Source organism: Athene noctua, chromosome 1 (genome assembly GCF_965140245.1).
Source record: "Athene noctua chromosome 1, bAthNoc1.hap1.1, whole genome shotgun sequence".
In the NCBI taxonomy this organism is placed as follows: domain Eukaryota; kingdom Metazoa; phylum Chordata; class Aves; order Strigiformes; family Strigidae; genus Athene; species Athene noctua.
The window spans coordinates 143,239,449-143,266,008 of NC_134037.1; the positions used below are offsets into that span (position 1 = coordinate 143,239,449).

Here is a 26,560-nt window from a genome sequence, read left to right on the forward strand (position 1 = left end):
TTCAATAAGAATGTAGAATGCCTTCAATAGGAATGCAGCTGTCACATAGTGCTAAGTAACCATTGCATAGTTGGGCCATGTCAATCTTTAACAAAATAATATCTTCAATAGAATCTCTAGCAACTAATTGCCTCATATAGATGGAAATAATATTCCTCTGTCCCTCAGTTCTTAAGAAGGGAGAGAAAGTGGAGGTAGAAAACAACTGAAAGTCAAATGAAGAATGAGTTACTTTAATCATCAAAACATCTCTGAAAAATATTGCATCTTTCTGTGAACATTTGCATGTTTTTCTTGGAGTGTGAGGTGCAACCACTGCTTTCAAAGAGAATTTCATGACCAAATGATTCACATTTTCTGTTACTAAAATACCTGAGAAGATATACTTGGCTAATCCCATTCATGTCCCTATAACCAGAGAGAATAACATCTATATATAGCCAGAACACAGAATCAGATGATGAAAAGTCTACCTAAAAATTTAACAATAAAGACACAGCAGGATAGTGGGGAAGGAGCTAGGATGAGGAAAAAAGGAATGGTGGTCTGCCTCCCAACAATTGTCAGCATTGTGCAAAGTATGAGTGAAGGGAAATTCTCATTCTTCAAGGAAAAAAAAAAAAAAAGAAGTTACAGTTTGAGATTTATTTTACATTACTATGTAGTCATTTCAACACACAACAAAGTTCTATTGAAGTAACACATTTTTACATTTCTTATTATCTGTTCTACATTGAACAGCCTGTTTTAACTTTCTTCTTTAGATTTTAAAATGGATTCCTTTAAAAATCTTTTTTATAGTTCTAATCTGCATAATGATGTCAGATGAACTCTAGTTTATCACAGAACTACTTTAAAATTTAAATGAAAAAGCACAAACTAGAAAGACGATTAAAGATTGACAGTGGCTCCTTATCGAAAGATTTCCTAAACTCTTTGTTGTGGAGTGTCCATTTTTCTACATCTACCAGCTTTATCTCTGCATAAGAAGTGTAGCAGAAAATACTGTTCACTGTTGAGGACTACCCAATGCTTTATAAAATGTTAACAGAAAATCCTTGAACTTGCATAATTTTCCTTTGGTGCCACATGCCTATTAATTTTCTTTACTTTTCACAGTATATCCTACCTTTTAAAATATGAAAATAATACAAAGCAACAGACACTTATTCCTGTAACTAGTTTCAATTAATGCCAAAATAAACAATAAGAGAACTACAGTAGCACATCCCATTTCCGGTACATTGCTTCACATGTTAAATGGCTAGACAAACTTTGTCCTTCACAAGTCATAAGAGCCCAATCAATCAATTCTTACAGTGTTCAGTTTTTATTTTTAGTGGTCGCAAAACCTGTCTGTAAGCCAGTGGAAGTGAATGACAATGATCTGGTTTTCTGATTGAAAGAAATAAGATTTTTTTTAAATAAGTGTTAAATAGTAGCAGTGCTGACTATAGAATATTTCCTTAGTTCTGTTTAAGAGCAAGGAACGCTTCCGTTATGGAGACAGCAGACATTATTTTTCTAGATATGCACTCTCCTTCAACATTGATTTAACCTCATTTTGAAGAATATAATCTCTCTGAAATATGATACATATTCTCACAGAAAACCAAATATACATCAGTATACCTGGCAATACTGAAGTATTTTAGATAAACATAACAGTTTCCTCTCTAAAATTTGTCAGTAGGCTGCATGAACTAGGTCTGCATGACAGTTATGTGTAGACTGAAATGTAGAGGGAATAAAAAAGGAGAAATTCAGCTTACTTGTATGTGGTTGCAGCTTTTTCATTTTGTATTACAAATAGCTTAAGGGTGAAGAAGACTGAGACGATTTTTCCCTAAAATGACCCAATAAAGAGAACCTTAAAACATGAACTCTGTTGCACTTGTATTTTAATAAAAACATTATTTTTGAAGGTTTTCATTGGAAAGCTGTGGCAGAAGATAAACCCACCATTCATTATACTTCCAGTGCCATTGTATAAATAATGCTTACAAGTATTAATGTATGAGTCATGAATAAAATGTTTGCTTAAATACTACCTCCTGCACTCCTCGTGATAATCTCAAGGAAAGTTAACTTTGCAATTACAGTTCTGAATGTTCAGCATCTTTATTTTTTATTTGAGCTAGGAATGATGAAGAACAACTTTCAAACTTCACTAGCATATTTATTTATGGGTTTGTTTATTTTAATTATTAGCAAAGCATCCCATAGAGGTCAAGGAAAGGATGAAAGTCTTGACATAGAACCCCTGTTTTTAAGAAACATGGAAAAATTAAAGACATCTGCATACTTGGTGTATAAGGTCATTTAATTATGAAACAGCTGGTGGTCTGCACAAGAGACACTCCAGAAATGGTTAGCATTTATTAAGTGTGTTCCTGAGAAGAAAGCTTTTGGGACATAGCCTCTGTCACTAATCTCCAGTATAAACAGTCACTGACTAGAAACAGCTTTTCTATATTGAACTCTGTGGAGGCAGAGGCGTGAATACCTGTACAGTACTATGCTCTGCCATGTATAAATATGCCAGATAACGGAGTCCAAGAAGCCATACAGCCACAGTAGCATTACCTCTTCGGCACAGTAAGTTAGTCCTTACTCTGAGTTTACATGGTCTGCCTGCTGCCAAGACCAGAGGGAACCTCATTCTCTACAGGACATTGAATTGTGCTGTGAAGATGCACTCCTCGCTGTCGTACATCCACTGACCACAGTCATTTCCATGAGTGGGGAGCTGAACTCCTTCATCTGAAGGAAATGCAGGGTTTTGGCTTGAAACTGAACTCCTGTTGGTATTTGTATGAATGACTTGAGTGAAACAAGCTTTGACTGGGCTTTCAATCTATCACAAACTGTCAAAACCCCCTGCCACACTGCCATAATTCCTTTCAACTGTTTCCAGTTTACTGGCAAGTTGTTCTTTTAAAATGGAAATCCTAAGTCAGAGAAGGATGTCTGTAACAAACTTCAGCTGGAAGCAGCAAGGCTAACAAGGAGGTGAAATGCAATCTGCAGTGGTAATTATCGCCCCCCTGCCCCAAGTCCCATTGGCATCTTATGAGGTTAATATTCCACACTGGCTTTACATGGTAGAGGTTTTAAACTGGGCATATGTGGAACACAGAGAAGAAAGTCTATGCACCTTTTAAGAGTGTTTTGTCATCTTATAGACAGAGTACCTCCAAGCATGGCTGACCCCAAGTTAACCCAAGGAGCATTAGGCTGCTGTAATTGGAATTCTGGATTGATCTCAGGCCTAACACTTTACCACAGCTTTCTGAGCAGATTTGTGAGAAAACAGAAGCCTACGTGGTAAAAATACATTTAATGATGAGAATAGAAGTCCTTAATAAATAACTTAAGTTTTCCAGAATGTACTTCTTTAGATATAGATCAACTGTAAGCTAGTCCCCAAACTATATGCTTTTATATATAAGCTTCAGCAATAGAAGTCATAACAATTTTAAACTGTAAAAGCCCCACTATTAAACCATGATATTTTCTGGCCACAAAAAGTTAGATAAGGAAGAAAACAGGTCATATATCTATAAGAGTCAGCTGGGGGAAGCATGGGAGAAGGTTTAAGTTTGCTAGCTGTCTAGCTAAACAGCATTTCTATATAAAGGGTACTATTAAGAGAAAGGAAATAACTTCTATCAAAAAGTTTTGTATACTTCACCACTCAGATTTATTAGAAAGCAGCAACCAGACAAAAAGAAGTTGCTATGGTACTGAGGGAAACTGAATGTAAGCAAAAACTCAAATGACCAAATTCTTTCTGAATTCATGCATTATGCACGCAACCACTTGCATCCATTAACTTCTGTGGCTTGGAGGTGAAAGATTATCATCTGCTTAATATTGCACAGTGCCTAAATGTTCTACATGAAGTCCTGGAAGAATAATGACCCCATATTTGTACACTCATAGCTGCCATTTCAGAGCCCACTGTGTGATGGTCCCAGTCAGCCATCCACTACTCTTTGTGCATCTGTACTTAACTAAAAGCACTTTTGAGGATCAAAGCCTACAGTTCTGCAAGCCTACATTTCTGCTAAAAACTCGGGGGAGGAGAAAAAGCTGTAGAAAGGTTATAGGACAAAAAGTGGGCATATGGAATAAGGAGATCCTCTTATTTTACCTCATCAATAACATAAAACATTCCTTTCTTCTGCCCTGAGAGGCTGGTCTGTTGTCGCTTTATTCCCAATTTAACCCCATTAAAAAATCACAGCCATGTACTTGAAAGATGTTTGATGCTTGTTAATTCTAAAAGTAAACCTTAAAAATAGTTGTCATTAGTCTTGGTGATAAAGGAAAAATCATAATTAATCTTATGAAAACAGAGTGCTGTTAACAATGTTAGAAAAAGAAACAAAGGCTGTATGGTAACAGAAATTCAATTATGCTGAATAGAGATTAAAATACAACAAATCTGTAAAGCTTTGTTGAAAGTTGTCATGGACTCAGGATATAAATCTTAACATCTTAAATTGTTTCTTTCCATTTTTAGTCTGAATAAAAATCTCTACTGGTCTCAAATATGCCAGATTTAGTTTTGTTTGCCTGACAACCTTCTCTAGCAAAGCTGATCCTCTCAATACTAACATACCTTTACAAATGCTCACAGAATAGTGATCAGCACAGATTTCTAAGTTTTGCTGCACTCTAGTTTGATTCCCAGCTGTTGTATTGTTTAATACCCATTCCTCTACTTTGTTTTTCTGTTGTTTTTTTAGTCCTCATTTTTCTTTTAGCTTGGAAACTAATCTAGAGGTTGGGATCTCCTTGCTGTAACTTTAACTTAACACCACATTACAGAGAGAGCTGACATTTTCAGCAAACCTATGTATGAAACCCCTGGGAAAAAAAGGATATCTACAGGGATAAGGATCTATGTAGTCAAGGATCACAATCTCTGTCAATGGTCATCTCAAGTGCATCTATACCAATGCATGCAGTATGAGCCACAAACAGGGGGAGCTTGAGGCCATGATGCAGCACGAGAACTATGACATAGTAACTATAACAGAAACGTGGTGAGGATGCCTCACATGACTGGAGTGCTGCAGTCGATGGCTACAAGCTCTTCAGGAGGGACAGACAGGGAAGAAGAGGTGGTGGAGTGGGCCTGTATGTAAGAGAATGTTGTGAGAGCTCAGAAATCAAGTATAGTGATAACAGGGTTGAGAGTGTGTGGATTAGGTTAAGGGCCAATAAAGCAGATCTTGCTGTGGGAGTCTGCTATAGACCCCCAACCAAAGCAGTGAGGTGGATGAAGACTTCTGTAAACAGTTGGGAGAAATCTCGCAGTCACTTGCCATTGTTCTTGTGGGGGACTTTAACCTCCTGGGTATCTGCTGGGATCACAACACAGCAGAGAGGGAACAATCCAGGAGGTTCCTGGAATGTGTGGAGGAAAACTTCCTCACACAGCTGCTGAGAGCTGACCAAGGTAGGTGCCGTCCTGGACCTGCTTCTTGTGAACAGGGAAGAGCTTGTGGGGGAGGTAAAGGCCGGAGCCTATCTAGGGTGCAGTCATCAGGAGATGGTCGAATTTTCAATCCTTGGAGAAACAAAGAGAGTGGTTAGTAAAACTGCCACCTTAGACTTCCGCAGGGCTAACTTTGACCTGCTCAAAAGACTGATTAACAAAATCCCTTGGGAGGCTGCCTTGAAGGAAATGGGAGTCCAGGAAGGCTGGACATACCTCAAGAGCAAAGTCTGAAAGGCAGAGGAGCAGGCTGTTCCCGTGTGCCAGAAAACAAGCAGGTGGGGAAGGAGACCGGCCTGGCTAAACAGGGACCTTTGGCTGGATCTCAAGAACAGAAGGAGAATCTATCGCCTTTGGAAGAGGGGCCAGGTCTCTCATGAAGACTATAAAGATGTAGTGAAGTTATGCAGGGAGAGCATTAGGAGAGCCAAAGCACAGCTAGAGCTCAACTTGGCCACAGCTGTTAAGGATAATAAAAAATGTTTCTATAAATTCATTAACAGCAAAAGGAGGATTAGGGAAAATCTCCCTCCTTTACTGGATGCAGAGGGAAACGTGGTAACTAAGGATGAGGAAAAGGCTGAGGTGCTCAACGCCTACTTTGCCTCAGCCTTTAGCAGTGGAACTGGCTGTTCCCTGGACACCCAGCCTCAGGAGCTGGGAGATGGGGAGGGGAAGCAGAGTGAGGTCAGCACAGTTGAAGAGGAGGTGGTCAGAGACCTGCTGCACCACTTGGGTGCACACAGGTCTGTGGGACTGGATGGGTTACACCCAAGGGTGCTGAAAGAGTTGGCAGATGTGCTCACCAAGCCGCTGTCCATAATTTACCTGAAATCATGGCTAACTGGGGAGGTCCCGTTGGACTGGAGGGTGGCAAATGTGACACCCATCTACAGGAAAGGCAGAAAGGAGGGTCCAGGAAACTATAGACCTGTCAGTCTGACCTCGGTGCCAGGGAAGGTCATGGAGCAGGTCATCTCGAGTGCCATTAGAAGTCATATAATAGACAACCAGATGATCAGACCCAGTCAGCATGGGGTTATGAAAGGCAGGTCCTGCCTGACAAATCTGATCTCCTTCTACGACAGGGTGGCCTGCTTATTGGAGGAGGGAAAGGCTGTGGATGTTGTTTACCTTGACTTTAGTAAGGCCTTTGATACCATTTCCCACAGCATTCTCCTGCTAAAACTGGCTGCTCGAAGCTTGGATGGGCACACGCTTTGATGGGTAAAAAACTGTCTGGATGGCTGAGCCCAAAGAGTTGTGGGGAATGGAGTTAAATCCGGTTGGCGGCCAGTCACGAGTGGTGTCCCCCAGGGCTCGGTGTTGGGGCCACTCCTGTTTAACATCTTTATTGATGATCTAGACGAGGGGATCGAGGGCACCCTCAGTCAGTTTGCAGATGACACCCAGTTGGGTGGGAGTGTTGATGTGCTCGAGGGTAGGGAGGCTCTGCAGAGAGACCTGGACAGGCTGGAGCCATGGGCTGAGGCCAACTGGGGGAGTTTCCATAAGGCCAAATGCCGGGGGCTGCCCTTGGGCCACAACAACCCCCAGCAGCGCTACAGGCTTGGGGAAGAGTGGCTGGAGAGCTGCCAGTCAGAGAGGGACCTGGGGGTGTTGATTGACAGCCGGCTGAACAGGAGCCAGCAGTGTGCCCAGGGGGCCAAGAAGGCCAATGGCATCCTGGCTTGTGTCAGCAATAGCGTGGCCAGCAGGGACAGGGAAGGGATCTGACCCCTGTACTCGGCACTGGTGAGGCCGCACCTCGATTCCTGTGTTCAGTTTTGGGCCCCTCACTACAGAAAGGACATTGAATGACTCGAGCGTGTCCAGAGAAGGGAAACGAAGCTGGTGCAGGGTCTGGAGCACAGGTCGTGCGAGGAGCGGCTGAGGGAACTGGGGGTGTTTAGTCTGGAGAAGAGGAGGCTGAGGGGAGACCTCATCGCCCTCTACAGCTACCTGAAAGGAGGTTGCAGAGAGCTGGAGATGAGTCTCTTTAACCAAGTAACAAGCGATAGGACAAGAGGGAATGGCCTCAAGTTGTGCCAGGGAAGGTCTAGACTGGATATTAGGAAGCATTTCTTTCCAGAAGGAGTTGTTGGGTGTTGGAATGGGCTGCCCAGGGAGGTGGTGGAGTCCCCATCCCTGGAGGCTTTTAAGAGTAGTGTTGAATTAGCACTGAGGGATATGGTCTATTTGGGAACTGCTAATGTTAGGTTAATGGTTGGACTGGATGATCTTCAAGGTCTTTTCCAACCTAGATAATTCTGTGATTCAGTTTGGAAAAGTCCTTAGCTGTGAAGGCTGGCAAATGCATAGATTTGCTCTACTTGAGTGGCCCAGTCCTTGTTTGGCGGATGGTGAGGTGATGGTGCTGGACACACGTGGCTGTCTCTGGTGAAGGGACTACTACTGTTCCAACCTTACAGTTTGCTGTAATCAAGCAGGCCACACCTCATTGTTCTGTTGTCTGTGACCCTGAGCATTACAAAATAGAGACATGGGATAAAACAGTAGGGAGAAATGCTTTCTCTTGTTTTGACTATACAGCCAAGGATGTGTTCCTGAAAGGTGTGATGGTAAGAAATATGATGGGTGATGAAACAGTATTTGTGTGAGACTGAATTCCTGGCCATTATCCTGTTTTTCCATCCTTTAGCCTTTATTGATCTTGGTTCATCTGAGGAAGATGAGGATGAAGACAATGATAAGGTAAAGTCCAGAAAGATGCAGCAAGAAAGTTCCTGGTAGAAGAGAGAGTTCAGTCAAACAGATGAAGCAGCTGAGATCTTTCAGGATGCTGATCCTGTAAGCCATGCTGAAAAGACAGCATGTTCTCCAGCTGACAATCCTGGTGCAGCTTCTCCTGATTCTCTGTCCTTTGTATAATACATACTGTCCCTCTATGTTTAAAACACTTGTATTAAGTCCTCCTTAAAACATTTGCTCTCTACTTCTTACAGGAAAAGTTGCTTTACTACCTGGCAACTTGACTATTTCATATATGAGAGTGATGACAGCCTGCAGAGCAGTGTGACACAACTCTGCAACATCAGATAGGGAAACAACAATTAGCAGAGGATTCTCATTTTGTTTTGAGTGTGTTTGGCTACTGCCACAGCAACTAGAAGAGAACAAATGCTCTTTCTGAAACCAGCTTTTATTCTATGCTCCTCACTTTTAGATTAATTCAGAATCCAAAGGGCTCAGAAATCTGAAGTTTTCACAATTCTACAGAGCTTGCACTGGCAGGCAGTACCCTGGGACACTCCAGCATTGCAGGGAGCAGAAGACTCAAGGTGGCCAGCTGCAGGACCTTATGAGCACATCCAGCACTCAAGACAGACCTAGAAAACAGCCCACACTTGTCTGCCAGTCAGTTGTTAGATCCACTGATGTCTTCTGCCCTCTCCCTCCGCAACCCCATGGTCTGAGGTCTTCTAGTAAAAGGTGCTACACACACCTACCAGACGACCATGGCTTTGGCCTTGTCTGTACACCTAAGGAAAAGATATATTATCTGTCAGGGAGCCAGCTACATTGCAGAGAGCTGACTGCAATCACAAGCAGTTATTGCAGTAGCAGAGAGAGTAAATCAGAAATATAGCCTGGAGAAGGTGCTTGACCTCTTCATTCAGTAGTCTGTTTGGTCTTATAACTTGGGCACTGTGTGTGATTCTCCTCATCTGAGTTACATTTTCCTCTATGCCACAGGTTCAATACAATACTTTGGGCAAATCTGTTTATCTATGCTGCACTTTGTCATTGGTTAAGTGCAGACCATATTTTCCCCACTGACTAACACTGTTGTAAAAACACATTAACTTTGTATTTGAACATACCAATATTTTCATATCCTTATATACAAGCATGGGATAAGCAAAAGATAGAAGAATAACCAGTGAACTGAAAATTACATCTCATTTTCAGACATTTTTTTCACTGACATTTTTAAGTGCCCCTGGAAAGTACTAATGAGTCCTACTTAAAGCCCTCAAAGGACAGTCCCACTTCCTTGTGCACCATAACGGCAACCCTGTCCACAACAGCAGTTCTGTGAGCAGAGCACAAAGAAGAGCCTGCAAGCTACAACTCACAAACAAAGCAATATTATGAGATGAAAGAAAGAAAGAAAGAAAGAAAGAAAGAAAGAAAGAAAGAAAGAAAGAAAGAAAGAAAGAAAAGAAGGTTTACCTGGTTCAGATCAAAGATATCAAACCTTGTTTAATGTACATGTCTCCCTGTGGATCCAGCCCTTGCAGATCCAGGAGTTTCTTGAATTTATGCAGACTAAGCTGCCCAGATGGGCATTCTCTCATAGATTTGCTGTAATAATGGTGCATCTCTGGGACAGGGCCATCACCTATTAATGATTCTTCAGCACCCATGTTATTATGCAGAAAGTGTCTCTTTTCTTTTTGTTCACATTTATATCTCTCAGGTTCAGAGTCTTGCTCATGACCAGGACTCAGACGAATACTGCATTTAAATGCCATCGTAAACCTCTTACAGCGCAAGTTTCTATTTTTATTTAGTGACTATCTATACTCATGTGAGATTACCTTTAATGCCCAGTTCTAAACCAGATGGGATTTCGGAATGTGGCTAAAGTAGGAGTAAAGATAGCCATGCTTAAATTATAGTTCAAGAAAATCCAGACTCTCCCACTGACTACAAACATGCATATGTAAAAGAAAAATGAGGGGATCCTCAGAGTGGTTGACACTGAATTATATGCAAGCCATTAGCAATACATAAAAGTAATCCTGGATTGACTGTAAGGAGTAAAGCCCAACTGGAAATTAATCTGGCTTCAGCAATCAAGGACAACAAGAAATGTTTTATAAGTATGTCAGTAGCAAAAGAAAGACCAGGGAGAGTCTCCATGCCCTGCTAGACGCAGGAGGAAACATGGTAACAAGAGATGAGAAGGCTGAGGTTCTTAACAGCTTATTTGCCTCAGTCTCTAATAGTAAGACTATTTGTATTGAGGGAATCCAGCCTTCTCAGCCAGAAGACAGAGACTGGAAGAACAATCCCCCCACAATCCAGGAGACAGTCAGTGACCTGCTGCATCACACGGACACACACAGGTCTATGGGACCGAATGAGATATACCCGAGGGTGCTGAAGGAGCTGGCTGGGTGCTCGCCAGGCTGCTTTCCATCATTTACCAGCAGTCCTGGCTGACCAGGGAGGTCCCAAATGACTGGAAATTGGCCAATGTGATGCCCATTTATAAGAAGTGTCAGAAGGATGATCTGGGAAATTACAGGTCTGTCAGCTTGATGTCAGTGCCGGGAAGCTGATGGAGCAGCTCATCCTGAGAACCATCATGCAACACATGAGGGACAACCAGATGCTCAGGCCCAGTCAGCATGGGTTTATGAAAGGCAGGTCCTGCCTGACAAATCTGATCTTCTACGACAGGGTGACCTGCTTATTGGAGGAGGGAAAGGCTGTGGATGTTGTTTACCTTGACTTTAGTAAGGCCTTTGACACCGTTTCCCACAGCATTCTCCTGGCAAAAATGGCTGCTCGCAGCTTGGATGGGCACACGCTTTGCTGGGTAAGAAACTGTCTGGATGTCCGGGCCCAAAGAGTTGTGGTGAACAGAGTTAAATCCGGTTGATGGCCGGTAACAAGTGGTGTCCCCCAGGGCTCGGTGTTGGGGCCACTCCTGTTTAGCATCTTTATTGATGATCTAGACGAGGGGATTGAGTGCACCCTCAGTCAGTTTGCAGATGACACCCAGTTGGGTGGGAGTGTTGATGTGCTCGAGGGTAGGGAGGCTCTGCAGAGAGACCTGGACAGGCTGGAGCCATGGGCTGAGCCCAACTGGAGGAGTTTCAATAAGGGCAAATGCCGGGGGCTGCCCTTGGGCCACAACAACCCCCAGCAGCACTACAGGCTTGGGGAGGAGTGGCTGGAGAGCTACCAGTCAGAGAAGGACCTGGGGGTGTTGATTGACAGCTGGCTGAACAGGAGCCAGCAGTGTGTCCAGGTGGCCAAGAAGGCCAATGGCATCCTGGCTTGTGTCAGCAATAGCGTGGCCAGCAGGGACAGGGAAGGGATCTGACCCCTGTACTCGGCACTGGTGAGGCCGCACCTCGATGACTGTGTTCAATTTTGGGCCCCTCACTCCAAAAAGGACATTGAATGACTCGAGCGTGTCCAGAGAACGGCAACAGAGTGTTGGAGAACGGCTTGCAGAGAGCAAGGCCATGGGTCTCTGCAGAAGCTGATTGCAGCCATCTGAGGTAAACAAAGGAAAAAAACCCAGGGTACAGTTATGCCAAACAACAGACTGTTATGTTAACAAAGAGAGAAACTGAGGTACACAATGGCCTTGATGGTAAAAGAACCTTGGGAAAGGAGGCAGGCCAGAAGAGGGAAGATGTTGTGACATGTCTGAGATGCCACAGGGGGCTGGGACATTATAATGTAGCCTTTTACATGTATCCAATAGATTTGTGAGTAGTATGCATGATTATTGTAGAGTGCTTATATAAGGGGTGATTTCTTTCAATAAAGTTGAAGCTTGCTCTATCATTCATATTGAATCAGCTGCTTGCTTCCTCCTCCCGCCGCAACGGAGCTGGTGCAGGGTCTGGAGCACAGGTCGTACGAGGAGCGGCTGAGGGAACTGGGGGTGTTTAGTCTGGAGAAGAGGAGGCTGAGGGGAGACCTCATCGCCCTCTACAGCTCCCTGAAAGGAGGGTGCAGAGAGCTGGGGATGAGCCTGTTTAGCCTAGTAGGAAGTGACAGGACAAGAGGGAATGGCCTCAAGTTGCACCAGAGAAGGTTTAGACTGGATATTAGGAAGCATTGCTTTCCAGAGAGGGTTGTTGGGCGTTGGAATGGGCTGCCCAGGGAGGTGGTGGAGTCCCCATCCCTGGAGGTGTTCAAGAGTAGGGTCGATTTAGCGCTTAAGGATATGCTGTAGGTGGGAACTGTCAATGTTAAGTTAATGGTTGGATTGGATGATCTTCAAGGTCTTTTCCAACCTAGATGGAAAAGTATGAGTATCTACAATTTTTTCTGTAAATAAAATGGAAAATGTTAAGAGTGTAAACAGACATGCCCGTTATTACATTCTCTCTGTTGTAGGTGGATTAAGCCTCTCTAAAATCAGAGCCCATTAGACTTCTTGAGGCACTTCTTATCATGGATATTCGTTGTGGCATCTTTTGTTTGTGTGCAGTGGCACCCGGTTTCCTCCTTATCAGCATGGATGCCCCGATAAAACACACAGTTTTAGTCACCAACCTCATGACAGAACTTGAACATAAGAAGAATCTTTTACAGTAACTTCTTTAGCAAGAATCATCTTTGTCTCATAATTGAATTAAATGCAAGATTCCATGCTGTTGGTCCGTGCTGTAGTCCTGCTTTTTATTTTACAGCTTTCAGGAGCTGAATTCCTTCTTCCTCTGTAGGGTCAGGGAAGTGGTTAGGTATCAATAATACTTCTGTACTGATTAGCTTCTATACAAGGACACGAGCAGCTCAGGAGCATTACTACAGCACTGACAAATTTGGAGCTATAAATACTAGTGTAAAACTACAGGATGTTAGAGTTGCAGGAACAAGACATTCCCACTCACTTAGCCTTTTCATTTATGATCACTTGGTGGAGTTAAAGAGCACTGTCCTGTGAGATGCTGAGCGCCTCATGAGAAACAGCAACCTCCCTCCAGCTGGACTTGAGCCAGAGAGCAATCAGTATTTTACAGGATCTGGTCAGCTTTTGAGGAGTCCCATACTCTTAATGGGTTTTGCTACAGCTCTCTCCACCAGAATATAATTAAATTTAATATCATATACTTAAAAATGTGGCGTACGAGTAACAAAGATTGAACACTCCTCAAGTGCCCATGAACTTCTGAAGATTGAACAGGAAGATACAGAAACTGCCATTGGTTTAGCCAAAACTGGTTCAGTAGGCAACTGTGTTGCATTTCCCCAGATACCATCTGTGAATAGAGCTGCTACATGATCCCAGTGACTGAGGGAGAGGGGGGACCCATGTCGTGTGGGATGTCTGCAGGCGAGTGCCAGCTGGAGCAGCGAGGGTGAGTGAAAAGGAAGTGAGGGCAAGGGATGTAAAAGGAAATAAGCAGACAAAACTCTTGGGTATGCACAGTCTAACAAAAATCCTGAATTTTCTTCTTTAGCCATCGTGCCCCACTCTTAAAGTAATGACCACTCATTATGCCATCCACCAGAGACAGACAAGGCACTAGGAACATGACTTAAGCTGGCTAGAAACTTTAAATGATATGATTAGGTTAATAACTGTCCTTCAGTCAACTCACCCAGTGCTAGGCATCTTTCCTCTTTTATCTCTCCCTCTTGGACAATGACAGGTCTCTCGCATCCCCTCACATGACCCTGAAAGGAGGGTGCAGAGAGCTGGGGATGAGCCTGTTTAGCCTAGTAGGAAGTGACAGGACAAGAGGGAATGGCCTCAAGTTGCACCAGAGAAGGTTTAGACTGGATATTAGGAAGCATTGCTTTCCAGAGAGGGTTGTTGGGCATTGGAATGGGCTGCCCAGGGAGGTGGTGGAGTCCCCATCCCTGGAGGTGTTCAAGAGTAGGGTCGATTTAGCGCTTAAGGATATCCCTCACCCCTAGTAGGGGACTTGCACTGATAGCTGATATTACACCTGACAAAAAAGCAAGGTGAGTTTTATGGGCCACAAAAGGGCTAAATTTTATCACCTGCTGCGTAGTTTGACGGCACCAAATAAACTTACAAAGCATGTGCTGAAATAGAAATTTTATAGAAATCACCTGTTTCAGAAGCCAATGCATATGAAACATTTCTACTTTTATAAATAAAAATAGAAAAAAGTCATAACAATGTGGAACTGAACTGAGGAAAGTAATATAGCAAAGCCATTTCAAAGAACACTGAAACAGTGGGTATAGAGACTTGTTTGTACATAGGAAGCTCAGCAAAGCAGTTCCAAATGAGCTATCTGTAGCAAGCTGAACTGATGCTAAAAGATGAAGATAAAATTACAGTATCTATTGAGATCTACATTAGAGATGCCAAGAAGCTTTCTGGAGTCTGTACAATATTCTGGGAATTAAGAAAAAGATACAAAAAGGCAACAGTGGGACTATGTACCTGCACTGAAGATGACAGTCCTGTAATGAAGAAGATTACTGGTTCAAGGACAGACTTGCTAAACTACAAGAATATGGGGCACACAGAAAACGCACACTACAGGTAAAGTAAAACTGTCTCTGTAGGGAAACACGAGAAAAAAAAATCAGATTCATTAGTCCTGCTCTGAAAATGGTATAAAAACTCATCAGTTTTGGAAGGGATGATGTAATTTAGATTTCTTTACAAGTGAAACAGAGGTAGTCTTTTGACAGAATTTGAGAATAGCGGCTGCTCCTTTTTTTTAAAAATCCAAACCAACTTCAGAGCAGGATGATCAGGAATGACCTTGATATGAAAAATGGCAGGCAAAAAAAAAAAAAAAAGATGGCATTCCCTTTCTCTTGGGTATTGTGAAAGCAGTGGTAACTCAGCAGATACTAAATCCCTCTGTTGTGAAAAAAGGAGGTCACACATCTTCCCACTCTGACAGATGCAGCTGAATGCTACCTGTTTGAAGTGTAAGGCAAAAAAGACAACTGCTAGTGCTTGAAGTGGCAAATGCCAAGTTTTGAGTGCATTTGAACAAAAAACTTATCTACAAATTTTTATCTAAATTTGTGTCATCTTTGCCAATTAACTCTTTGTCTTTTTCTCTTGATTTTTTTAACCAATTCCTGCTCACTCCAGCCCCACTCCTTTTATTCCTTCCTCAGCAATTTCTACCTGCTCTTTGCTCTGGAAAATACCATTTCTCTCTCCTGCATGACTCAGTTTGTGCCTATGGGCTTTGCCTCGTCTCTCTCCAATCCCCCTTCTTCCCTGCACTCCACTGCTATCAGAGGCTGGATCCGATAGGTTCCGAGTGTATACAGACATCTGCCACTGTTCATTTCAGTTGCAGAGGAGAGAGAGCTGCGTGGGCAGGACCAGAGAAAGCACCATTGAGGGCTTTCCCCTGTTCTTGTCTAGTCAGCTGACTTAAGAACATCCTGCCATTTGCCTCTGTTAACTTAATTGCCAGCTCCCCACAGGCACATGGCTACTCCTCATCTCTAGACAGCTTCTGAGTCCATTTGTGTCTCTTAAGGTAGATGCAACCTACCTCTTAGCTCAGGCACACCTGGGTGAGGTGTTTTCAGAGGGACTACCTAGGCTGCTCAAATGAAAATCATGTGGACAAGATACAAAATTGTAGAAAGAGGAGGTTATCCTCTAGGAAGAGCTGGAATGGCCTACCCTGGTCAGAAAATTTACCCTATGAAGGCTTTAACTTTTTTTTTAAGTCCCAAACCGTGAGGTCCCAAACATCACCATCTTCTTCCTATTGCCCACCGTATACTTCTAACTATTTGAAGGAGTGGTTATCTTCTAAATTCTGCTTTCCATCTCCTATGCGTATTAAAAGGAGGAGGACTGAGCTAGCCTTTCCTTCATCAGAATGCTTTTAAGAAGTGCTTTCCTCTCCTTCATAAACCAGGAAGCTTTTGCTCCAATAAGGCAAGTTTCTAGTAGGATGCAACCTCTAATCTCCCTGTCTGAGAGGAGAAAACTCACCACATTCTTGCTAACTCAAGCACAGGGATGAGGATAGGAGAGGTTATCGCTACTTTGCATGGAATTTTAACTGTGGCATACACAGCAAAATGTGTGGGAACATACACAAAATTGCTTAGTTATTCTCTCACTGTTCAAGCATTGGCACCACTTTGTGAGTTCACAGTCACAGTCCTTGTGTGCCTGCTGCTATATTTCTACAAACACCGGTCTCCTTGGGTTTGTGTATGGATTTAAAACTGAAACAGAAGTCAGTGACAATTTAAAAATAAGTTCTCAGAAGCCTATTATGTCTTTTTTTCTGTACTACTGCTTCATTATTCCTGACGTGGAGATTATGAGTGACACACAATGATACATGTCCTGGTGATAGGTAATTATGCTTACCTTAGTTGTGCACAGTCTATCCTAGGGTTTGGGGGTTTTTTGTCATTAAACTAACCATTTACTAACCAGATGTGATTTTTTGGGAGGTGTTAGCCACACATGCTACAGCACACCAGTATCTATAAATAACCAGCAGACCATGCATAATGAAGTAACATGTGTTATACTTCCCACAAAACCATTTGTAGTGCAGTTACCGTCATTTTAATGATTATGAGAAATGCTCTGAGATAGTGACTTCACATTTTCCATTTGGAGTTAAAGACAACACAGTGAGGGCCCACTCTTCAAGCTGTTCGTCAAGGTTTCTAGCTGCCAAAGAGATGCATCCTCCTTTGTCAGGAGGATAAGTCAGGAATACTTTCTTTTGTAGCTATTGCAAAATCCCTGATTTTCCTGAACTCAGGGTTGGCAAGAGCTCGGTCTGGGCCTTGCCCTGGTGGGCATCAGGGAACTGCAAGGGGGACTAACAACCTCTGACTAAGGACAGAGATGCAGCATAATGACTGTTCAAGTTTTAAGTGGTCTTATTAGAAATGAAGGGAAAGAGTCCATTCATCCAGGAGAAATCTGAGGCCAATGAAAAGTCCCAGCTCCAACTGGGAGAAATAAAAACAAAAGAAATCCCTGAACTTTTACATGCCTGTAATCTGGGGAGGAAGGAGGGTGAAAAAAACCCCATTAGTTTAAATTTATAAAAAATAATGTAAGTTAATAAATTCTTGTTTCAAAAGTCCTCACAATCTTTGTGTTAAGGGTAATATCTCTGAATTAACTCCCACCCCAAAACCATTTTGATGACACAGGCTGTTTTCATGAAGGATTTCAGTTTAGACAAATTGGATTTTTCCAATTAATAATGTTACATATAGATCCTTAAAGAATTCTTAAATCCGAGCTTCCTGTTTTTATCAGCCTAAGCAGCACAGCTATTTGGAAGAACTTTGAATACTAAAGCATCTTTATTTTTAATTTTCTTTTTCCCCCACCAGTAATAAAATCCACTGAGTTAAGCATTTTGGAAAAGGGAAAACCAAGCCAATAAAGAGAGACATCAGAAGACATTTAATTAAAAGGAGAGGCTGTCTTCCCTAATTAGGTACCGTTGTTTTGGTTGGCAATGCTCTCCTCCTTGGTGCTTGCAGACTTTCTCAAACTGAGCAGATGCTGAGCAACTTGCATCTCCTAGGGGCTCCAGTTAGCAAGGCAAGGGGTTGTTGTTGCTAAAGAGAGTGGTGATATTTGTGTCTAGTAATCCCTGTCCAAGTGTTTTTCTGGGCCAGTGGGGAAGCAGGCCCTGTGGGGCTGGATCTTGTGGCTGCCATTGCCAGCCTCTACTCCTGACTGCAGCTGAGCAAATGACCACATTTATTCCAGTACGTTGCTTGTGTCCAAATGTCAGCTCTGTTTCTGATGGAGAATGACTCTCTCACTAAGATTTTAACTACCTTTTCAACACTTTTTCTCCACAGCTTGCATTTCAGTTCCACAAGGTTTTCAATTAACATATGAAGGGATGAGACACTATTTCCTCCTTCCACTCTTTGAACATTTATTTCTATCTCTTTATAGTTGTGCCTTAATTTTGTTGATTTTTTGTTTGTTTGCTTGTTTGTTTTACATTTCACTTCTTCCCGCTTCTGGAAAGCTGATATTTTATTCCTGCCTATTCCTGTTTTTTGACTGTACTTTTACCACTGCATTTCTTGATTCTTTCCATTTATCTTTTAGAAGTAGTAACACAGTTTTCTGACTTCTGATCTATGCAATAATTCAAGTCTACCTTCCTTCCACTGCTCAGCTTTAAAAGTTACTTTTTTTTTAAGGGGTGAGTAGGGAAGTAAAATGGCTATATTACTCTACAAACTTTCCAAATGAGAGTAACAATGGTGATAATAAAGAAAAAACCCACATTCATTGTAACTGCCCAAAAATGCAGCTCAATAGATCTGAACAGACTTTGCTTTGGAAATGGTGGGGCAAATAATTTTTGAAAAGGGAAGTGAATACAAAAATATTTACACAACCTTCTGGAAGTAAAAGAAGGAAACATGAAGGTTTTAAGACTCTGATCCAGCCCCACCTACAAAGAATCAAACCTGTTTAGTAGATTTTTGAAGAGGTCTTCTCTTAAACAACCTAAATAACATTGAAAAGAGTCCCAGAAATCCAGTTTTCTCAGTTTAAGTAATGCTGCACAGCTGCTAGAAATTCATGAGGCAAAAAAAAACCCAATTCCCGGTTACCTACTGCTTCCTATTGATATCACTAGGCCTAAGTTCTCTACTGTTCATGCTAACACATACATTTCATGACAAAAATACTTCCAGAAAATTTCTTACCTCATTCAAGTCAAAGATGTGAAACACCCGCTCAACATACATGTTTGCTTGAGGGCTCATATCACGTAAACCCAGTATTGACTTAAACTCATAAAGAGACAGTTGCCCGGAGGGGCACTGCTTCATAAATTTCTGGTACCATTGACTGTTATCCATTGCAGCAAAATCATCAGATGATTCCGCGGCTCCCATAGCACCCTCCAGCTTTCCTCTCTGTGCACGCTGCACTGTTTGCCTTAGTGCAGTACTCCTATGTTCCCTAGCTCACCTCCACTGAGAATTCAACCACAAACCCAGAGCTGTAAAACTACTGTAAACCTCTTAAAGATCCATGCAGGTCTGGATTAGCTAAAAATAGAAACTCCATGGGATCATCCTTCATGACCTGTTTGAATACAAGTAGGCTTGTCAATAGGTGGGTCCTTCTGTCTGGCAGGAGCTATATCGATGTGTTCCCAGGGCTCAACCTGCTTCTACAGGGGCTCTCTTGAAGACAAAACATGACATTTGGGCTCACGTCGTGTAAGATCCTATGTCAGGTTTACAGCCTTGTTAAACTTGCAAGGCTTTGCACTAAAATGCTAAGATGACTTTAAATGCTTCCCAAACTGTGAAATGGTGTTGCTGTGCTTTGTTTGGAGTGCTTTGCATTCAGCTCTTTGGAAAAGAAGGAGAATCATAAATCCTGCAAAGTACTAATGTGTATGGTGACTCTGGTGTATGCCAGTAAGTGTTCATCCAGCTGAAGGAAGATAATATATAAACAGGCCATACAGCATTGTAACATTGGCATTGAAAACAAACATCCTGATACTCTCTCACATGAAACATGAGTTTATTTAAATACAAAACGTGGTGAGATTCACACACCAAAACTTGAAGAAAAGACATAAATGAGAGCTAGTGAAACTCAGGAAGGGAACTTTTTAACTGAAGGCAGTGTCTTCATGACTCTCCCTTTAACAGTACATACTTTGGATTTGACTTCATATCCCATCTAAACCAAGCACGTGATAAATACTTTTCATATAATCTTAAGGTAAAAAGAACTAGGAACATGTCCTTAGGTATATAATTCTGAAACAGTAAGGGCATGGGGAGGCACTAAAAAGTAATCATATTGCTTAATTTGCATAATCCCCTTAACACACACATTCTGTTCACATAGTTTCAGTGATGGGTTTTCAGACAATACAGTGATAAAAATTTGAATACTTAAAGCATGGCACTTTCAGTATCATAGAATCTGGAAGCTGATAGAGGCACCTTCAGCAATTTCAGGTTTAGGGAGAAACTTGCAGCACACCAAAGTCTGTTGTTTGCTTGGAATCTCACTCCTAAATGCCAAATGCATGCTGCAAGAGATTAGATCCCAAATTCTTTTCCTCATCCAGTAATGTCAAAGATCTGGAAGTGATTTTTACCATCATGGCAGTAGACAAAATCTGATCCTCTAACAGAAGAAAAATTACATATAGATTTCAGGGAAAAAAAAAAAAAAAAAGAAAAAAAGAAAAGAAAACCAGTCCTGCAGTTTTAATCTTTGAAATATAATTGCACTGCAGAGGGGAAGACAGTCTGAACAATAATGATTTTCTACATCGCTAAAAGTTATGCAACTTCAGAACCTTGACTTCGTGTAGTTTCTTTCTCAAACTGATAAAATATACCTGCTTATTCTGTTAACAAAGAGTTAAATAGTTTCCACTGACCTCATCAGGTAGGTTATTTCACCGAAGTATGAGGGAGGGTGGAGAGACTTTGTTCATCTAACTGGCAAAGAGCTGAGTCATCTTGAAATAAGATCCTTTGGCTTTACTAAGCATGCAAAGAGTCTTCAGCTGGATTTCTGTACTAAGGCCAGGATCCAGAAGACAAATGCTTTTTGATTGTACTACACATAAGTCATGCTCTTGTTAGAGAAGTGTTGATATGGTCAGAATGATCAAGAACAGTATGAGGATATTGTTACTGAGAAAGCCCGTGCCAAGCTCTAAAAATCCCATATGTGTTACTCTTGGCAAGCTGGTATGCCAACAGCTCATTCTTCTTCTTACGTAAATCACTACCCTAAGCCAGCCTGAAGCCCCATAGAATGACTTCAGAGGAAATGTACGTTACAGCAGATAAATATACACATCGTATCAAACTAAACAGATGTGGTGTGAATCCCAAAGGGAAGTTTATGAAATCCTGGCATACAGCTTGAGAGGTCCTGGTCCTCGTGTGCCACAGGCTCTCACAAGACTTTAATCAAGGCAAGAGAAAAATAACACTGAGCTAGATCTTATCTAGATGCTATGTGTTGTATCTGAATCTTGTAGTTATACTGTTGCATTTTCATTAAAAATTATACTGTTGCTATTTCATTTAAAAATATTTTTTTCTATTATTAAAAAGGAAAAAAGCAAAACATTCAGGTAAAACATTATGGTTCACTTGATTCATTTCACTAAGTGTTTAAGCCTTTCCAGCCACTAAATTATACAAATAGATTGGACAAGGAGAAAAACTCAACAGCCTTTTATCTGGGAGTAGATGCCACATTCTTCATAGTATTTCCGTCTGCAAAGGGATACAGACAATTCAATCTCATGTATATGAATATTCCAAAAGTACCATTCCAGTCCTGTCTTCTAAGTAACTTTCCCTGGGCCTATTGCTGCCACAGCTCGATTAAGAAAATATACAATAAAATCTATGCTTCAGATTACAGTAGCTAATGGAGGATCGTTGCAACATCTTGCAGAACTGGAAATGAATATCAGATCTTTAGTGGGAGCACATTATTAAATAATGAAGTTATAAGCCTAACATAAGCAGTTTTATAGTGGATTTTATGAAGCCCTAAAGGCCAAATCGTTATTAAATTTCATTAAAAACAGGGGAAGACTTCCAAACAGATAAAACATTGAAACATCTTTTTCTTTCTAACATGGAACATTAATTAAACAAGCTCTTCTGGGAACAGCAAAACAAAAACCTAGATTTGTACAGACTCTGTCTTTTGTCCCGTAAATCTCTGCACCGTGGTACCCCAGCTCCACCCTGTATCCTGACCAGGCAAAAGGAAACAAGTGCCTGATTGATTTGCCAGCCAGTTTTTGCCTTAAACAATGAATAAAAGCTGAATTCTGCATGAGTGGGGCATTCATTCTGTGTGTGTCCCTGCTGCCCAGCTGCCAATTTTTATGAAAACTTTAGGAAATAATTAGGTGAAATGCTTACTCTTTGAGATTTCACTGAAATATGCCAATTTATTAAAAAGTCATGGGGAAACAGGAGAAGGGGATCACAGATAGGATTATGTAACAATTAAACTCTGATGTGTGTATAAGATGACAAGTTTAAGGCATACATCTTAATATTCATCAGATAACTTGAACAAGCTACTCCCTGGGTTCTAAGCTATTTGTACTGGGAGGGAGGCCCTGTGATTACCGACTTGTGAAAAACCAGCCAACAAAAAGATAACACTACTTTCCACCCCAGAAAAAAAGCCCAACTCAAACGCCCGAAAAGCTCCCCACCTTTTTGGTTTGGAGCTCTTTCCCTCTTTAGACAGGTCTCAGGTTCACCTAAGGCTTGTCTTAATACAGAACGACTAGCTACTTTTGTAAAATATTTTTTCCTTACAGAAAGATACTCTAAATAAACTAGATATGGAAAAGTATTCTTCACAAGTATATAGAAAGCAAACATCAGCATCTATATGCACATTCTCAATACTGTAAGCAATTTAAACAAGTGAAGAAAACTGATAGTGTTAATTACAATTAGTATTATAAGGACTGCAAATGGTAAAGAAAGCTAAATGGAGTAAAGTGCTCAAGAGCAACTGTACCCTAAAAGTTTGTATCTGATTTATTCTTGCACTCTCTGCTAATACTAGATTCACCATTTCCTGAGTACAATAGATGTTTTCAAATATATAGGTCAATACCAATAGTAGTGGCAAGTTCTCCTAGGCATTTCTGTTGATGCAAAACTATTTGAAGTATTGAAGTATTTTCTTCTTCACTCTTCCCACCCTCAGTTATCTCATGACAAACACTCAATTTCCCCATGCCAGTGGTTGCTCCTGCGTTGGTATGCTACCAACTTGACAGAAACCTGATTTTCAAGAAGTGTTCATTTCACATTTCAGTTTTCTGAAAAATAACTAAAAAAAGCTGCATGCTCAATTTTCTGAAACATCCTCAAATCATTAGTTGCTTTAAAAGTATTTGTTTAAAATAAATTTTGAATTTTTTTCCAAATATCTCTCAAAAATACTGAGATGTGAAGGGCTTTTTGCTGTCTACTTTAAAGCTCAACTGAAAAAACTTAGATGAGCTCAAACATTGTCCGTGTGCATTACTCAAGAAAGTTAGCACTGATAAAAGCTTTACTGGGGAACATAATGCCTTAATTTATTAATTGAAAAGAACACAGTAAGCTGACAACTTCTGCCAGTCAGATTTCATATTGATAGACTTGAAGTTTCCTCACCAACTCTAATTAGCACATTATTGAGTTAGGTGATTTTACTTAGCCAAATTCCATTATATTTAACATCTGGTAATTGGCAAGGGGAAAGAAAAGAGCATGTGATAAGCATGATCTTATAGGAATACTACTTGAAGACTATGTAAGAAAGAGAATTGCATAATATCAAAAAAGCCAGCTGGGTTGGGAGTGGGTGTGTGTGTAGAAATAACTGAAACAAGAAAGTTGTGTAACAGAGGTACTGACTAGGAATTCTTAGTCGACCAGGCACTATACAAGGAATTAAAGATTGGATGTAAAAACGCACAAGATAACTTATACTCTCAACATTTTCTGAAACAAATATAATTAATTTCGTAATAAAGAACAGAAAGGCCATTGCTGGAAACTGAAACTGTCTGGAAAAGTTCTGACTGCAATTTGGACCAGTTTTAACCTGCCACTAAAGTCATTCATGTAATGTAATAACACATTTTTCATTACATCTCTGAATTCGTTGAGATCAATGACATGAGTAAACAACACTAATGCTTTTTTTTTTTTCTTAAATAAGTTTTTATATCATGATTAGTCCATCTGTTCTATTAGCTGGAGGCAGACTTTGATTGTGTAGTATTGACAATTCAGCTTAAACCTCATTTCAGTCAAGGACAAACACTTTTGTAGGAATTAGAGATTACTCTCCACCTTTTTTGTAGCATTTGATAGAAAGTGTTTTTCTGGCTTAAGGGGAAGATAACAAGGCATAGTCTTCTGGATGGGTCTCATGGCTAGAAGGAACCTTTATGAACACCAAGTTGGAAGAACATGAGAGAGCAATGCAACTGACAGCTGATGGATGCCTTTGAGATGACCTAGATTGTTAAGCAGTAAAATCAGGATGATGAATCAAAACCAGACAGATGTGACTTTGGAAAAGGGGATTGACTGATACCAAACTAAGCCGCAGAAGGTGCTCAGGATGAATCCAGCAATATTTTGTTTGGTGACAGAGGAATCATATTGTGTCTGTGTTGCATATTCTTAAGGCATTAATACTTGTGGACCCAGCCAAACACTTACTGCTTTAAAATACATTTTTCAAGCACAGTTATATAAATAAAACTTCCAGTTATTAACACACACTGAAAATAATAATAAAAATCCAGGTTTCAAATATGAGAAACTATTCAACACATATTAGAATGACTGTACGCAATTTTCAAAATGGCAAAATTTATCGGGAACAGAGCATTCAAAATTGTTTGCCTGCAATTCATGTTTATTTGTCCATAGTTTTCTATTGAATCACCTCTGAATTACTTCCATAACCTCTGAAAAGTCAGCACTGCCAGCCCTTTGAGACATGTGCTGAATGCATCAAATGATACAGCCATAAGAAAACCGGCAAGTTAAGAATGAATTCTTACCTTATTCATGTCAAACGTGTGAAAAACTTGTTCAACATAGCTGTTAGCTTCTGGAGTAAGCCCCTGTAGATCCAGGACTTGTTTAAATTCATGCAGACAAAGTTGTCCAGATGGGCATTCCTTCATAAATTTTGTGTACCATTGATGAATTTCCATAGCATTAATGTCATCTGCTGATCCAGAAGCACCCATAGCATCAAACATACCAGGTAACCTTTTTCAGTATTTATGCATCCAAATGTTCATTCTTGCTTCCCAACCCAAATCATTTAAACACCAATTCTGCCTTTGAGAGCTACTTTAAACCTCTTACAGATCACTACCAATATAGACTAAGTAAATATAGCACCCTAGCAAGATTACTAGCTCCCACTTTTAGTGCACCATGGTTTTATCAGCTGATTACAGTCTTTGTGCACAGGCAGTTGCAGAGTCTCAGCAGGACATGAGGACTGATTATGTTGATTCTCATCTTACATTGGCATCTGTGGTGCTAAATCTATGTAAACTGGATGAATATTGAATAAGTAACACACAGGGACTTTGAGACTAGTTTATAAACCTTTGTTTTAATAATTCATGGGGGTTTAAACCTTCAGTCCCATTTTAATATTTGGATACTTTTTGTGCAGCTGCCTCGTAGCAACTGACTTTTCATTTTTATTTCTTCTTTATTTACTGCTGTCCAATTCTTTCTTTATATGCCAAAACTGCAATATGATTTGACTTGAATAACCTGGAAAAAAAGAAAGCAGCTATACTCTAAGCACAAAAAACTTGCCTTTTTCTTTAAGACAGCAGTTCTACAAGCATCTGAGTCTTGCATAAACCAATGTTGTCCTAAAAAGTGTTCCCCCACTGCCACTGCCTATTCAATCCCAAGCTTTCCCTTCCCTTAGGCCAGCATGAATGTTTATGGTTGCACTTGGGAACAACTGTAAGAACAGATCCAGGCAAAAGTTTGCAATAAAATCAAATACTAATAAATATAGTTAGCTTTAGACAACATTATTTAAATTTTGCATTGCCTGGTCTCACAAAACATTGTATTGTACAAGAGAACAGATTAAGCAGGGATGGAAAAGGGTGACCAGCAGTAGAGGGGGCACACGACTGCTTCTTTTGCCAATGTAAATTAATTGTGGAAACTTGCAGAGTATTGTTATAATGTCTGTGCTGTACAGCAGTATTTAGCAGTTTGCTGTTTTACAGTACTCAAGCCTTACAGTATATACTATGCCATACGGTAGTTAAACACTAAACTGTTGGAATGTAAAATACAATTGTTGCACTTATGCCTACTGTAAAGGTGTTGTCTCACCAATAACACTCTAGTGGTGTCTCACAAGAGGAAAGGTGAACACTACCCGAGCAGCATTTCTGCTTCACTCCGCAGAGCAGAACGCAGCCCGGCTGCCCATGGAGCGCTCTACAGATGCATGAGCTGAATTTTGCTCTGGACCAAGGTTCAGAGAGACAAATTTGATCTCAAAACTGCAAAGAAACTGAAGCTGCTATTGGACCCATCACAAAACCTCGTTTTCTGGTGACACAAGGGATAAGCAGTGCTGCATCTGTTGGGTGTGCACAGTGAGGGTGGCATAACCCAACCCGGGTAAGCTGCCCCTGCAGCAGAAGGTTTAGGGCAGGCTTTGTGTCACAGCATACAGGATCATGTAGTCAATCCAGCATTTTGAACTCTGTTTATTTCTTTAGACAAATAAAGAGCTGGGACACACTTACCCCATAA

The 26,560-nt window shown here is 41.0% G+C and overlaps 1 protein-coding gene across 2 annotated transcripts in view; it reads right to left on the reverse strand.

Annotated features, from left to right (window-relative positions):
- The window catches only part of GUCA1C (guanylate cyclase activator 1C), a 42,909-nt gene extending 17,840 nt beyond the window's left edge, over positions 1 to 25,069 (reverse strand). The window contains exon 1 of one of the 2 annotated variants that reach the window (XM_074898868.1): positions 24,811 to 25,069. In XM_074898868.1, the coding sequence (XP_074754969.1) occupies positions 24,811 to 25,014 (204 nt within the window). In that variant the 5' untranslated portion in view covers positions 25,015 to 25,069. Of the gene's footprint in view, positions 1 to 18,913; positions 19,194 to 24,810 lie in introns of those variants that run through there. The other variant, XM_074898877.1, reaches the window with a different exon arrangement.
- Between the last annotated feature and the right edge of the window lie 1,491 nt (positions 25,070 to 26,560).